Source organism: Triturus cristatus, chromosome 5_2 (assembly GCF_964204655.1).
Source record: "Triturus cristatus chromosome 5_2, aTriCri1.1, whole genome shotgun sequence".
NCBI lineage: Eukaryota > Metazoa > Chordata > Amphibia > Caudata > Salamandridae > Triturus > Triturus cristatus.
In genome coordinates this window covers 970,231,274-970,245,680 of record NC_140588.1, presented here as the reverse complement: position 1 = coordinate 970,245,680, position 14,407 = coordinate 970,231,274, and the positions used below count along the sequence as shown (strand labels likewise).

Genomic DNA, 14,407 nt, shown 5'->3' with positions numbered 1-14,407 from the left:
GTTTCACATTTTCTTGTAAGCAGCCTCTATCATTTAGATTTGACAACTGCCCCTGATTGAGTATTGAGACTTGCAAAAAGAACAATTGATGGACAGAATGTTGAACGATGTCAAACATTCACCCCTGTACAGAGATCTGGGCCTATATCCAACGTTTTTGTGCTCCCCATGCCTTGACTCTGCTCCCAGTGTCAAGGCATGGGGAGCACAAAGGCATCCTAGCTCTACTACTCCTAAATGCCTTTTGAGAATACCAAAAGTCGTAAATTTAGGATTTTGTCTCAGATTACTTTTGTGAATAGGGCCCAATTTTTTTCCCAGGACTCTACTCACACGTTCACCTCTTGGAGTGCGGGGACGTCAAGATTCCATGAATTATGCATAGATGAGAAACAAACTTTCTTTGATTTCTAGGTTTCATTCCATGTAGAATCAACATAGAGTCACTGATCCCTTAATCAGAAAGGACAGGTCTCGCTCATCACCATTCGTAAACCCAACCTTGACTAAGAAGAGCACTCAAAACGCCATTGCTCTTCCAAGGGACTAAGGGGCATACTTATGAGAGGTTTGCATCATGTTTGCACAACGCAATGTGGTACATGTGTGACCCAGTCTCTAAATCTCCAAAATTTAGCGATTCAAAAGACTTAAAAAATCGGGAGTAATGCAGTGCAAATCTCTGTGCTGTGTTACTCTGTCCTGGGAAAGGCGTTGCATGGGCGTTGCATGAGTCTTCCTGCGCAACTCCAATGGATTTTGACGCATCCCCATATTTACAAGAACTTGTAAACCTCGGGATGCGCCGAAATGTTACACCTTTCTAGGGGAGGCGTACCAAAGAGAAATATCTCTATTCTTCTTGTTTCTTCCTCTTTCTATGTGTGCAGCATTCTGCAGCACACACGCAAAGAGGAATTTGCCTCCCAGGATTGTTTTTGTGCAGCAAGGTGCCACTTCCAGCACAAAAACAATCCTGTACGCAACACAGGCACCCTTGCACTACAGTCATCCTTGAAAGTGCGCTCGGCTGCTAGAAGGGTGCAAGCATAAGGGAAAGGATACCGTACTGCCTTAATGTTGCGCATTGCTGCCCTTTTCATGTCACGCAGTGCAGCGCAGCGCAGCGCAGCAAGGTGATATGCTGCGCTGCGTGACTTAGTCATAAAAAGGCCCCTACGTCAATTGGTCTCTATAATGCAGGTAATTGACTTGCAAACAAAACTGGAGGCTTTGCGACCAAAATCCAAGTGATTCACTAAAAGTGAAAGAACACGTCTAAATGTTGCTTTAATTGGTACAACACGCCTGACGCTTGCTGCTAGCACGTCTCAGCATTACAGCAGTTGTGGCATTGTGGTCATGGTGTTGTATGTGTTGTGGAGTTGTGCCACTGTGTAGATATTCTGGAATGAGGTTGATCTCCGCTTTAAAGAAGTAACTAGTTTGTGTCCCACAAAATAAACTCCAGAAATTACTTTATTTAAGAATACAGTTACCGTGCATTTGAATCCCTGGCAGAATAAACTTTGGAAACTTTTGTAATAGAAAAAACTGCTTCATCAATTTCCAGTCAGCACCATGTATGCAACCCTCCTTGCCCCCCGACCCCGGCCTCCCAAACTCAGTCACCAGATCTAACTTTAATTCAGGTTTTGTATAACAAATATTGTTGTCCTGGCTGCGTTCTCCTCTCGCCTGAGATAGTAATCCAGTTGGTAGCACCTCTTGTTATAGCTTTTTTGTGGGAATTACCTCCCTGTTATGATGGTCACTCCATGCAGATTTGCTCGCACATAATATTTTACCATATTGGCATGTTTTTACATATGAATAGGTGTTTTCAGCACAAAACGAGAATTGTAACTCATAAATCAATCAATCTGTAGTATGCAGAGCAGTTTAGTGCAATGTCTTTGTAAATGGGCCAAGTGATCCGGAAAAAAAGTTGACCTTCCTTCATCTGAAAAATCTTACCTTCTCTAGGCACTCAAACAAGCATCCATATTTCCAACAAATTACCAAATCAGAAGCAACACTGAGGGTAAAAATCATGAAATTATTCGAAAACCTAAGTGCAAGTTGTGCAAAAACACAGTCTGGAAATCTGAGATTTCGACTTTATAAATGGCATGTGCTCAGATGGGACTTCTGCTTTTCTTCTGCAGTAAAGGACTAAGGCCATATTTACGAACACATTTTCCCATAGACATAGAATGGACAAAACCCTTTGATGCATCTGGCCCTAACTCACAAAGGTGTTTTGTGAGCAGTTGTGTTTACTCCTTTCCTACGCGTGCAATATTTCTGAATTTCAAGGCCTTATTCGCAATGCATGTTTTCTGAGTAGATGTGCTTATCTTCAGATTTAGGTGTGTTCTACTCATGAACTTTCAAGATTCAGACATAACATGGGCCTATTTCACAAAGCTTTATTCCTTTTAACAGCCTCCTTATTAAAGAAGAACGCCGGATTCAGTTGGAGGAGGCTTTACTTACCAACTGACACCTCCACGTCACTTCACCACAAGGCCAACATTCTGTCCCCAACATTCTAGGGCAGACGCCGGGGCATTCCATTCATATAGAACACGGGGGTCAACAGGGGAAGGCAGGAATAGGGAAATACCAAGAGGGATGTGAAAATGAATAATGTCTAGGCATATGATGATAATACTAAAAGCTCTCAATTTATATGGATAACAATATAGAGAGATTCATTATAACAGGAATATTTTATTCCAGGAAATTCAAGAGTAAACCACACCCAAGTCATAATACAGCCCGACAAATAGAAAATACCCGGAAACTTCCTCTAACATGTACAGGTTTGTGGGTGTACCAGCGAGGCCCTATCTGAAAAACTTGCCAAAGTTTGTGGGCATTCATAATCCTGACTGCCAGGAGTTTTTAACACTATAAATGCTGGCAGAATAATCCTGTCAAGCGTAAAAGTAAATCTACGAAAATATGGAGGAGAAACAAAGCTAAAAAATTACACAGTGCAAATGCAATTTGGTGTTTATTTCTGTATGCAGAAATATACTAGTACGGTGATTTTGTCGTGCATAAACCTATACGCACCTCAGTTCTTTTGAGATTCTGCAACATTAGCAGCATCCCAGGAGCATCTAGAATGTTCTATGAGAAACTGTACAAAGTCAGGAAAGCAGTGAAGCATTAGACATAATTCTACGTGAGCGTACAACCAAGTTTTTGCCTGGTCATTTGGCTCGGTAAAATCAGGCATTAGATGCACACTTTAGGAATGATGAAAACAAAGGAAATTCCTGCGGAAACATTCAACTTTTGCCCTACTCTTTTATGTGCTGTACATTGTGAGAAATCTAAGCATTTTGGTCGATTTTTCTATCTCCTTTTCTTGATACAAATTACTGATCCATTTGCTTTAGAGAAACCTGTACATATCACGTTCACTTTGTAAGACTCAACACCTTTAAAAGCTATATAAATGGCTTTTTTTAAATTGAGTGTCCCTTGTTATAGTCTATATATTAGTCTCCAACCAGACACTTGGTTAATATTTAAGCGTTGTAGCAGGGCAGGAAGCTGTAGTGCTTTTCCAAATTGGATATAGCGCCTCATGGAACTGAAAGCCATGGGCTTCACAAGCCACTATATTTGAATCAGCAGCTTTATCCGCACAGATGTTAGGATGGACTGCTCAATAGTTCTGGTTTTCGGCAAAGGTCGGGGCCACCAGCAGTCCAGCTGCAGATTCGTCCTTTCTTTCCACCTGTGCCTTCTCTTTCCTCCACTCCCATCCCCATCAGCAGTGGCTTTTGTCCGGCTTCTCCAGGTACAGAATCCTCACCAGGTCTTCCAGCTCTGTCCTGCACACCCTGGTCTCACACAGCTCGCTGATTTCAGCCTCGCCCTCACTGAAGATTTTCCATTGGCCTTCAAAGTAAAGACAAAGCAGAGGGGGTTTGTAAGGAGCCCAGTAATACATTCATGTATAAACTTTCTTTTTTGTGTGATTAATATTGGTCAAATCTTTTAGTTTAAAAGTCACCAGGGTTTGCGTTTCTCTTGAAAACATGTGTTTATTACGGGGTCGATTCGCACAAGCATTTATGAGGAAGTAACACTACAGGAGTATGTTTTTACATATTCTCACTAGCCCTTGTGAATTGACCCTGGACGTCCAACTTCTTAATAGTGAAAGTGCACACTCCTTTCTATTTGTACCGATTTTGTAAGGCAATTCCTCAAACGTTCCTATTTTATTCCCATTTTAGTTGCTTTGGGGAGATTCTCAAATGTATTTAAAAGTACATAAATGTAAAGCAGGAGTACTACTTTACCGACTTTAAAATGCATATGTGAATAGGCTTCTAACAATTCTACAAATATTCCCCTGCAAAACAATTATGTTGGAGCTATCATGAAGGTAAGTATATAGAGGTAAGTGTAGATTTATTCTTATGAACCCAGGGCCAGATGTATCAGGAAGTCAGACAAAACAGATCAGCAACCACAGTTACACAGTTACAACCAAAGGTGTTGTGTTATCTTGCGTGAATGGGAGAGAGAGCAGTGTGCACAGTTCTCTCTCCCTGTGCTGGCAGACTTTTGGCAGACATGCGCCGCCAACACACACACACACACACAACCATGTGCCATACTGGAAGGGTGTCTGCGTTTTCTAAAGCATATACTTGTACTCTAGGCATCTTTTCCTGTACTAAAACTATGCTTAAAGGCTTTTCCCACTTTCTATATGTGTTGGGCAAGGCAGAACACATGCAAAGTAAGAAAAACGAGGAGAAATGAAAAAACAAATTCTTGTTCCACCATTCTTGTTCCACCTGCCTGGAGGAGGCGTAGGATTTTGGTACTAAACCTTGTCTGCAATTCTTTGTAAATAGGGATTTGTGTCAAAACCTACGGGTGGATGCATGGTAACACAAATGCACCACACATTGAATACCCCTGGATGCAAAGTAATTGTATTACTTTGGGTTTCTATCCAATGCAAATCCAGATTTCCATTGAATAGTAAAACCCACAGTTGGAAATCAGGACCTGTTTGCAGTGTTCCCCCACTTGTTGCCCCGTTTGAGACCCCTGGATGCTGGGTTTCTAACTCTGAGAGGACCCTGGGCTCTGCTAGGCAGGCCCAGGGCCGGTGTTATGGGGAAGACACACTTAGAATACAATGAAAACACCTACATACACTAGGGTACACTATGGGTTAGGGTATCCCTATGATTTGCATAACCTTCCCCATAACGCCCTTGTATACAATAGGGCAGGGGGATTGAAACTACCTTTAAGTCCCTAGTATATAATAGGGCATGGCAATTTAGAGGCCAGCAACCTTTCTGAATTTGCAAGTGTGCACTGCTGAAGCCTGAGGTCAGTTTAAAAGCAGCCCTGTGTTGCGGGACTGCTTTTAATATGCAAATTGTGCCCAAACTCGGCTTCGGTGTTTGGTGCACTTACAAACTAATAAACTACAATGTTTAGGCATATTATGTATCCACAGGGTCTCTCTCCCCTAGGTGTCCCAGGGGTGGGGGGTCAAGTACTTAAAAGGAGGATCCTTATAAAATGTTCTTTTTTTAAAAAAAAACATTTTTAAAGAGAGCTGGAGAGTGCAACATCTTAGTATATATGGCACTTTTCAGCTCTCTCCTGTTCACACAACATAGCGCAGCACAGCAACTTTGATTGCCGCATTGTGTGAACTTTTGAAAAATATGTCTTTCAGCTCTCTCCTGTTCACACAACATAGCGCAGCACAGCAACTTTGATTGCTGCATTGTGTGAACTTTTGAAATATATGTCCCTGTATATCTACCTAAAGTTGCCATGTATCCTTCCCTATCCAGTAGGATTGTGTAGCTTCCACGAGCATTATAATTTCATGTTAGTTATCCATTTATCCTGCTTGTAGATGGTTCTGTTGCTTCATTACTAGGGTTCAGTGAATTTCTTGGGATTTTGGCTACTTCTTCATCCATCTTGTATAGTGAAGTTTTCTTAAACATTTCTTCACAAAAGTATGGAATATCAGCACAATAAATGCACAGTTGATTTGTTTTCAATATGAATACATACTTTGTTTAAACATGATGAGGGTTTTTCTCTAAAACAATTAAAAATAACTCATATTTTAGCTTATTTTACATAGTCATTAATTTGTGGTACATAATAGCTACTCCAACCATTTAAATGCTCAGGAAAGAACTCCTTTGAAGTAGACTCTTTTTATAGTAAATGGGTAGCGGAAGCTCATAGAAAAGTGCAGATTGAACTATTAACCCCATCTTCTCACGTTTTAAAGCAGTACTTTCCAAACCTTTTTGGACCATGACCCAATTTTTAGAACAACAAGCGTTCGCGACCCACCTATCATTAACGCACATGAGGCAATGGTGATCTTTTAATATAGTAGTAGACATGCTTACAAAATACTGTGAATTAGCAAAATAACATACTCTTTAAATTTCACTACCTTATAGGACACAGAAATAGGGTTTCAGTGAATATCATTTGCAAATTATCCAGTAAAAGTGTCTTGATTTGTTTTGATCCTATTAATATCTTTGCTTCCATCACACTTCAGAATTAATAACATTTACAACATGTTTGCTCTCCTAACTGCAGATACATTCTAAAATATGTGTACAGTTCATTTACAGGTATTACAATGTTGTTGTGTGTTACAATAAATTTACATGCTCCAGCCTTTCTTGTCACACTTTATGTATCCCGGCAAGATTGTCACATAGCTCAATTAAAAAACTTCCCTCAGAGTCCCACAGTCAGAGAAAAAAAACACTAATCCCTGTGTTAGAAAAATAAGCAACAATTTGTTAGAAGACATTGCCTGACATTCGATCTCCATCTTTGAAGCACAGCAAATGTAACAAGATAAATACCAAATATAAAGGCAACTTCATTTACTGCTTTTTCACGTCCCACCAGACTCTTGGTAGCAACCTACCACAGGGTCACGATCCACAGTTTGGGAATCCCAAAAAGGCATATTTTTTCTTACCTACCAAAAATGTTCAAACAAAGGGTTTTGGTAAAACACAACTTTGAAAAACATCCTTGCCAAAATCCAAGAAAGGAGTTTTAATAGTACTTGACTAGCATTTACAAATTTGTGTATGGATCCTAAGGCTCGCTAACACCTCCTTGCTACAGCAGTGCTTTATAATAATGCAACTGAAAGTAAATACATACATTATTATTTATTGCATAGTTAACTGAAACAGTTACAATTTCCAAATCCATTATATTATAAAATATCTGGTAAAAGGGATATAAAAATAATAATTGTTTTTTCTCATTTGCAATATTTACACCAATAAAAGTCTGGGCTGCTATACTAGATTACATAAAATAAAATGCAAATGTGGGTGAACTGTTATCGTAGGTTCTAACTCAATGTCCAACAAGTATTTTCCTGCATCTTAAATGTTCTTATGGCACAATAATTGTCCCAAATAGACTGCAAACGAATAAAAAAAGTTTACACCCCAAGTATTAAACTAGTGGGTCCCTGAAGATGAAGTGCTACTGAAGACATTTTAGTAGCATAAATTATCAATTCCTAGCAAAAGAAATCAACTAAAATTACTTTCCAGCTGCTTCAAGTTTCTTTTTTACAATTGCCATTACTTTTACAAACCTTTTATTTAGATGTGCATTAAATCCAGTTTAACAGCGGATAAGCGGGAATCCTCATCTAATTTGATAAGGCATGAAGTAAACTTTTCCGTTCCTCTGCAAAAGCAGTGCAGTTCACAGTTTGTGCAGAACTGTTTCATTTGTGTAATTGCACAACCTGCATTTATTATTATCAGATGGCTTTATTCAAGGTGGGGTTAAGTCACCAGCTGGAAGCCTGCCAAATCTGTAGTTCATCAATTTGTATTTAAGATGTTTTGAAAATTGTTTGCAGAAATGAGTCTGCCAGTGGTTAGTTTCATAAGTGTTATTGGTCATCCAAGCATGTGACAGCTTGCAAATGCCCATTTTGTCTTGAACACGTAAAGCAATATTGAAGATTTATTCAAAGATTTCTTGAACACACTGAAACTTTCTGGCAGAGCTGAAAGTTCCTTCAGTTGCAAGCTTTGCAGCGCTGTTTCATAATAAATTTTCCAAGGATTTTTTTTTCTTGAAAGAATAATTTCTATCCAGATGAGATGGTTTAATGTTCCTGGAGGTGCAGCTCTTAGTATACGACACAATTCCTATCTAATCTGTGCTTGCGATACAATCTTGGGCATTATCTGTCACAAATTATCTATACATACTGCTAGTGTCTAAGTCAAGTAAGTTTGTTTTCTTTCCCAATAGTGCTTTTCATCTATATGTTAAAGCTGACACAAATGCGATACCTATGACCTTTAGAACTCCGCCATGGCCGGTCCCAAGCCCAGCTGTGGAAAGAGGAGGGTTATACGTGGTCCTAGCTACCCCACCATGCAGGCCGGCTTTAGTGCTGGTGGCGCCCTGTACGACAATGTTTGTTGGCGCCCCCCCAATGACCACCATGGATTCTCTCACTAGCACCCTTTAACAGTGACCAAGTCTTCAGAACCACACTCTCTCAGATGCATTAAATTAGTTATATAGCGCCACTCATACCAGTGTAGGGTGTCCGAGCACTTTGTATCACACACACATTACACAGAGACAATCAATCATACGTGTGTAAATCAGTGTATAGGAAATGTTACATAAGCCAAAGGACTAAAAGTGTAGGAGTCACATGTCATCTATACTTGTAGGCAGTATAGTTTAAGAGTGCTTGGTGTGGAGAAGCACAAACACAGAGTCGAAAAAGAAACAGCATAGTTGGGAGTTTTCTTTAATAATCGATTTCTAGCCAAATTAACCCTTTTTGCAACATTAATCAATGTTCTAATAATGTATACTTTGCAGTGTGTATGCAGTTCTGGATGAAAGTTAATAGGTCACTATTCTATATTAGGACTTTAAGTTCTAAATTGCAAGTAACAAAAGGATGCCTCTTTTGAAAGCAGTAACCTGCTGATCTGTTTACATCATACACACTCTGTAATCTACTTGGTACACGTTCTTTGCAGCAGGCATACTAACCCTCTGCACTAACTTCACCTAAGTCAAAACTTCAACTATGCAAAATGCTGATCTCTCTCCAGGAAGATAATTAATCACACGAGTTATCTTGACATTTATGTGAGGCCTGGTAATTGCCGGCGGAAAGAAACGCTGCAGCAGGTGCTTCAAAAGCATAATAAACTTTCAAACACGGCGCCCCCAGGAAGCCAGCACCTGGTGCGGTGGCACCGGTCACATCGCCCTAAAGCCGGCCCTGCCACCATGTAAAATAATCCTAGCTGCGGAAACGTCAATCAAAAGATTAAAAGACTTTCCATCCTTGGGGAGAAAGGAATCTCCTTCACGGAGGCACATTGTGGCGAAAGCCAGAGATCCCTGGAAGCCACAAATCTGATCCACCTGCTTTCGACCAAGACCATCACCATCGGGACATGGAACGTGAGGAACATGTATGAGACAGGCAAGACAGCCCAAGTGGCAGCAGAGATGAAAAAATACAACCTTGCCCTGCTTGGCATTAGTGAGGCCGGATGGACACAGTCAGACAGAAAAGACTGGCGCCAGGAGGAATGCTGCTGTATTCTGGTCACAAGGACATGAATGCGCCACATACTCATGGAGTAGCAGTGATGCTAATGCGAGCAGTCAACAATGCTCTGATTGGATGGGAAGCCCACAGTCCTGGAATTATCGCAGTGACCTTCTGCACAAAGAAAAGGAGAATCAACATGAATGTTATCCTGTGCAAGGCACCTACAAATTACAGCAAAGAAGAGGAAAAAGAACAGTCCATCCTAGAGAAATGCCTTGAGAGAGACATCACCATACTGGTGGGAGATCTCAATGCTGAGATTAGACGCGACAACACTGGATACAAAGAAGTCATCGGCAAGCATGGCCTTGGCAACATGAACGAGAATGGTAAAAGACTTACAGATCTCTGTGCCCTGAACAATCTGGCGATAGGTTGTAGTGTATTCACACACAAAAGAATATACAAGGCAAAATGGGTGTCACCAGACCATTCAACAGATAATTAGATCGACAATTTCTGCACTACCAATGGGTTTCAGAGGTCCCTGCCACATGTGAGAGTGATGTGAAGAGCGGATGTGGCGTTGGACCATCACCATGACGTAGCCAGGCTAAAGCTAAAGCTGAAGAAATGAAGAAAGCATGGATGGAACCAACAAACCAACACCAGTGCTATAACACCACCCTCCTCAAAGATGCACAGAAACTGAGTGAATACTCAGTCACTTTCAGTAACAAGTTTCAAGTCCTGTCAGAACTAGAGATTGACAGAGACCCAGTAGAAAGTCAGTGGTAAGGATCAAAGAGCAGTGATATCAACCTGCCAGCAGGTAGTGGGTCCCAAGAAACACCAGCATAAAGACTGGATCTCCACCAAGACTCTCTGCAAAATCCAAGAGAGAAAGAAAAAGAAAGCTACAGTGAACACCAGCCAAACAAGAGCAGAAAAAGAAAAAGCTCACGGTAAATACACTAAAACTAACAAGGAAGCACAGAGAAGTTTAACAACAGACAAGGGAAGATTAATTGATGGTCTTGCCACAGAAGCCCTGGAAGCAGCAAGTCATGGAAACCTGAAAGAACTCTACAACATGACAAGGAAACTTTCCATCAGATACAGCAAGCCAGAAAGATCTGTTAAAAACAAAGCTTGGAAGACAATCATAGCTAATGAAGATAACTAACATGGATGGAGCACTTTGAAGAGCTGCTGAACCAGCCCATGCATAGTTTCCACCAGACATACAGCCAGCTGACAAGGACTTGCCTATTGACTACAGCAGACCAACCAAGTAAGAAATACAGCAAGCCATCAAACATCTCAGAAATGTGAAGGCAGCAGGATCCGACAACAATCCTGCGGAGGCACTGAAGACAGACATTGAAACATCAGTGGCTATGCTTCACCCCATTTTTTGAAAGATCTGGAAAGAGGAAAAGGTGGCATCAGACTGGAAGGAGGAATATCTCATCAAACTCCCCAAGAAAGCTGACCTGAGTAACTGCACAAACTAAAGAGGGATAACTCTTCTATTAATCCCAGGCAAAATGTTCAGAGTCATTTTGAGCAGAATGAAGGAACAGGTCAACGCTCAATTGTGAGATCAGCAAGCTTGCTTCTGCAAAGATAGATCTTGTGCAACACTCCGTGTCATCATTGAGCAGTCGATGGAATGGAACTCCCCTCTCTATGTCTACTTCAACTACAAGAAGAATTCGATAATATGAACAGAGAGATGTTTGGAAACTCCTCCCCCACTATATTGGGCCAGATAAACTCGTAAGAATCATCAGGAACTCTTACAAGAGAATGACTTAGAAGATAGTCCATGGATGATAACTCGCAGAAGACTTCCAAGTGAGGCCCAGAGTCCGCCAGGGTTGTGTGCTCTCACATTTTCTGTTCCTGCTGGGATCATTAAGACATCCACAGCAAGGAGAAGAAATGGCATCTAGTGGACACCTTGGACACAGCTCGACGGCCCAGGCTTTGCAGTCAAACTGGCCCTACTCTCCCATACCCATCTGCAGATGCAAGAGAAGACCGACAAGGTGACAGACACATCAGCATAAATTGGCCTCAACACTCAGAGGGGAAAGACCAAGGTTCTGAAAGCTAACACAGCCACCACAACTGCAGTCACTCTTGCAAGCGATGCACTGGAATAGTTTAAGGCCTTTACCTGCCTGGGTAGTATCATAGACCAGCAGAGCATCACAGACACCAAGGTCAGGGTAAGAATTGGCAACGCAAGGCTGCCTTAATTCAGCTAAAGATGATCTGGAACTTCAAGGACCTTACACTGCAAACCAAGATCAGGCCTTTTAATACCAATGTAACATGGGTCCTTCTGTATGAGCAGAAACTTTTAGGACAACAGTGACCATCACCAACAAAGTCTAGACCTTCATCAATACCAGCCTGAGGAAAATCATCCAAATCCGCTTGCCAAACACCATCAGCAACAATGACCTATGGCATCAGACTTTCCAACATGCTGCCCATGAAGAAATCATAAATAAGATGCTGGGGCTGCAGACGTCACACCCTCCACAAGCCCGCATCAAACACCACCAGGCAAGCCCTGACCTAGAACCCGCAAGGTAAAAGGAAAAATGAAAGGCCAAGAAACACCTGGCACCAAGGCCTTGATAGCTGACTGTAAAAGAGATGGGTTACACCTGGAGTCAGAATGAAAGAAAAGCCCATGACTGGAATAGCTGAAGAGTCCTGGTTGAAGGCCCATTCCCCAGGAGGGGCGACTAGGCATAAATAAGAAAAGTTTGACCATTACAATAGGTTCCAATGATGTACCGCAGAGGTTCTTTAAAAGGGATATGAATGCATTCCCTGGGGTTCATGCTTCAGTTCTTATATGAGGTTGACGTCTGAAAAAATTACTTTGATTATAAAATATTATGCCAAGATATTTATAGTCCATTTCTATATCAATCTTTTTCTTTTTCAATCACCAAGAGCCAGGTTTACTTATTTTTCTATCGAAGACAGAAAACTTTGTTTTATTCAAATTGATCTACATTTCATTTACAGCTATGTAGTTAGATAAATACATTATCAATCTTTACTACTGAACCAGAGTTTTGCCTAGCAAAATAGGATCATCCGGGTATAATAAAGACGAGGTTTGTTGTGCTCCCATCTTGGGCGATTGTGTGTTTGGGTTGTTCAATGCTATACTTAGATCCGTGATATAAAAGTTAAAGAGAAGGGGAGCCAAGACACCTTGTGTTAAATCTGCTATAGTGCATATCTTGGCAGCGATTGACTGACCCTCTCCAACCTTCACTCGTATCCAATATTTGAGTAAAGTACTTGTATGACTCTGAAAGGTATTACTGGAATGTCCTAGCAATACAATTGTTCCAATAATACCTCTCTTGGAACAATATCGAAGGCTGATTTGGCATCTACAAATTACCAGAAATCTGTTACAATTTAAAAATACCTTGAGGTAGGCCATTATGACTAGGTTCTCCATCTGTACACGCTATTTATACTTATTTTTAGGAGCTGCAATGTTTCATAATACACAAAGTCAGTGCCTAAGACCAATAATCCATGAGTATCATCTATGTATTCTTTTCCCAGTTTCCTTGCAAGACATCATGAAATATCCCAACTTCAGTGTCCTTTGGCACATCTTCGGGATGATTCTGGTTTTGTTCAAACATTTCATGTTTCCTTTCAGAAATATCATACAGTACATTTCAATACATTATCCATGCATCTTCTAAAATGTTTGCATTATGGAATTAAACGCTCCAAGTATCTAATTTAGGGTTTTCAAGCCCTGCAGTAAACATATGATTTGAGTATGAAGAATAGTTAGCTTTGCACATAACACCTTGATGAATTTTTAAAAATCCTTGAAAATCTCTTTAAATTCAGAAGTAAAGTGTATCGCATGGTTTTCATGGTTTGCGAAGCTAACCACAACTGGGGAATTTCATAGTTTTTTTGGTTTTGTTTCACAATTATAACTGCACTTCAAAAATGTCTTTTTAAGTGCACATACATATAGAGAAACATATGCATACACACACGTATATGTGCATGTATGCAGCCTGCAAATAAGCCTATTTTTTCAGGAAATGTATATTTTAACCAATAAACTCTTATTTCTTCAAGAAATATTTTTCTATGTGAATTCTAATGCTGGTGAAAAAAAGACTTACAGTATAAAACATCCTGATAACATTGAATGTAAATTAGTATGAGTTGATAAGGGTCTTAAGAAGAGACATGGTGACAATTACCTGGGGTTGTTCTTGTTATCTGTTTGAATTCCTGACGCTCTTCAAATTCCCTTTTCGATATTTTTTCAATGTAAAATTGGTTTAAAACACCTATGACAAAGAATAACACAAGACTATATAATTGCAATATAAACAGCGACATTTAATCATTCATTTTCCCAACTGAGATACAATATCAATAATTTGGAGCAAACCACGTACTAGCTATATATACTGTAAATATGAAGATCTATTTCTTGTTCTGGAAAGTGGGGAGCTCACATCACAACTGAAACCCTTTAAAGAGGAGTATCCCACAGTGAAATACAGAACAAGCAGACATACAACATCTAGGCAAGACAATACTTGACCCTTTCAGACTCACTCACTGAACTACAAAACAATTACTCTGATGTTGTATTAATCACATTGTTTATGCTACTATATTTGCATAGTTATTAAAATGTTGCTTGTATTGAATTTACATTTATCAAATTATTTTGATTACCCCACAATATTCGGTCGC

At 40.3% G+C, this 14,407-nt stretch overlaps 1 protein-coding gene across 5 annotated transcripts in view; it reads right to left on the bottom strand.

Annotated features, from left to right (window-relative positions):
- Positions 1–2,716: 2,716 nt before the first annotated feature.
- The window catches only part of CHRDL1 (chordin like 1), a 641,585-nt gene continuing 629,894 nt past the window's right edge, over positions 2,717–14,407 (bottom strand). For all 5 annotated transcript variants that reach the window (XM_085608178.1, XM_085608181.1, XM_085608180.1 and 2 more), the window contains 2 exons: positions 13,903–13,992; positions 2,717–3,921 (listed from right to left, as the gene is read on the bottom strand). In XM_085608178.1, the coding sequence (XP_085464304.1) occupies positions 3,791–3,921; positions 13,903–13,992 (221 nt within the window). In that variant the 3' untranslated portion in view covers positions 2,717–3,790. The remainder of the gene's footprint in view (positions 3,922–13,902; positions 13,993–14,407) is intronic.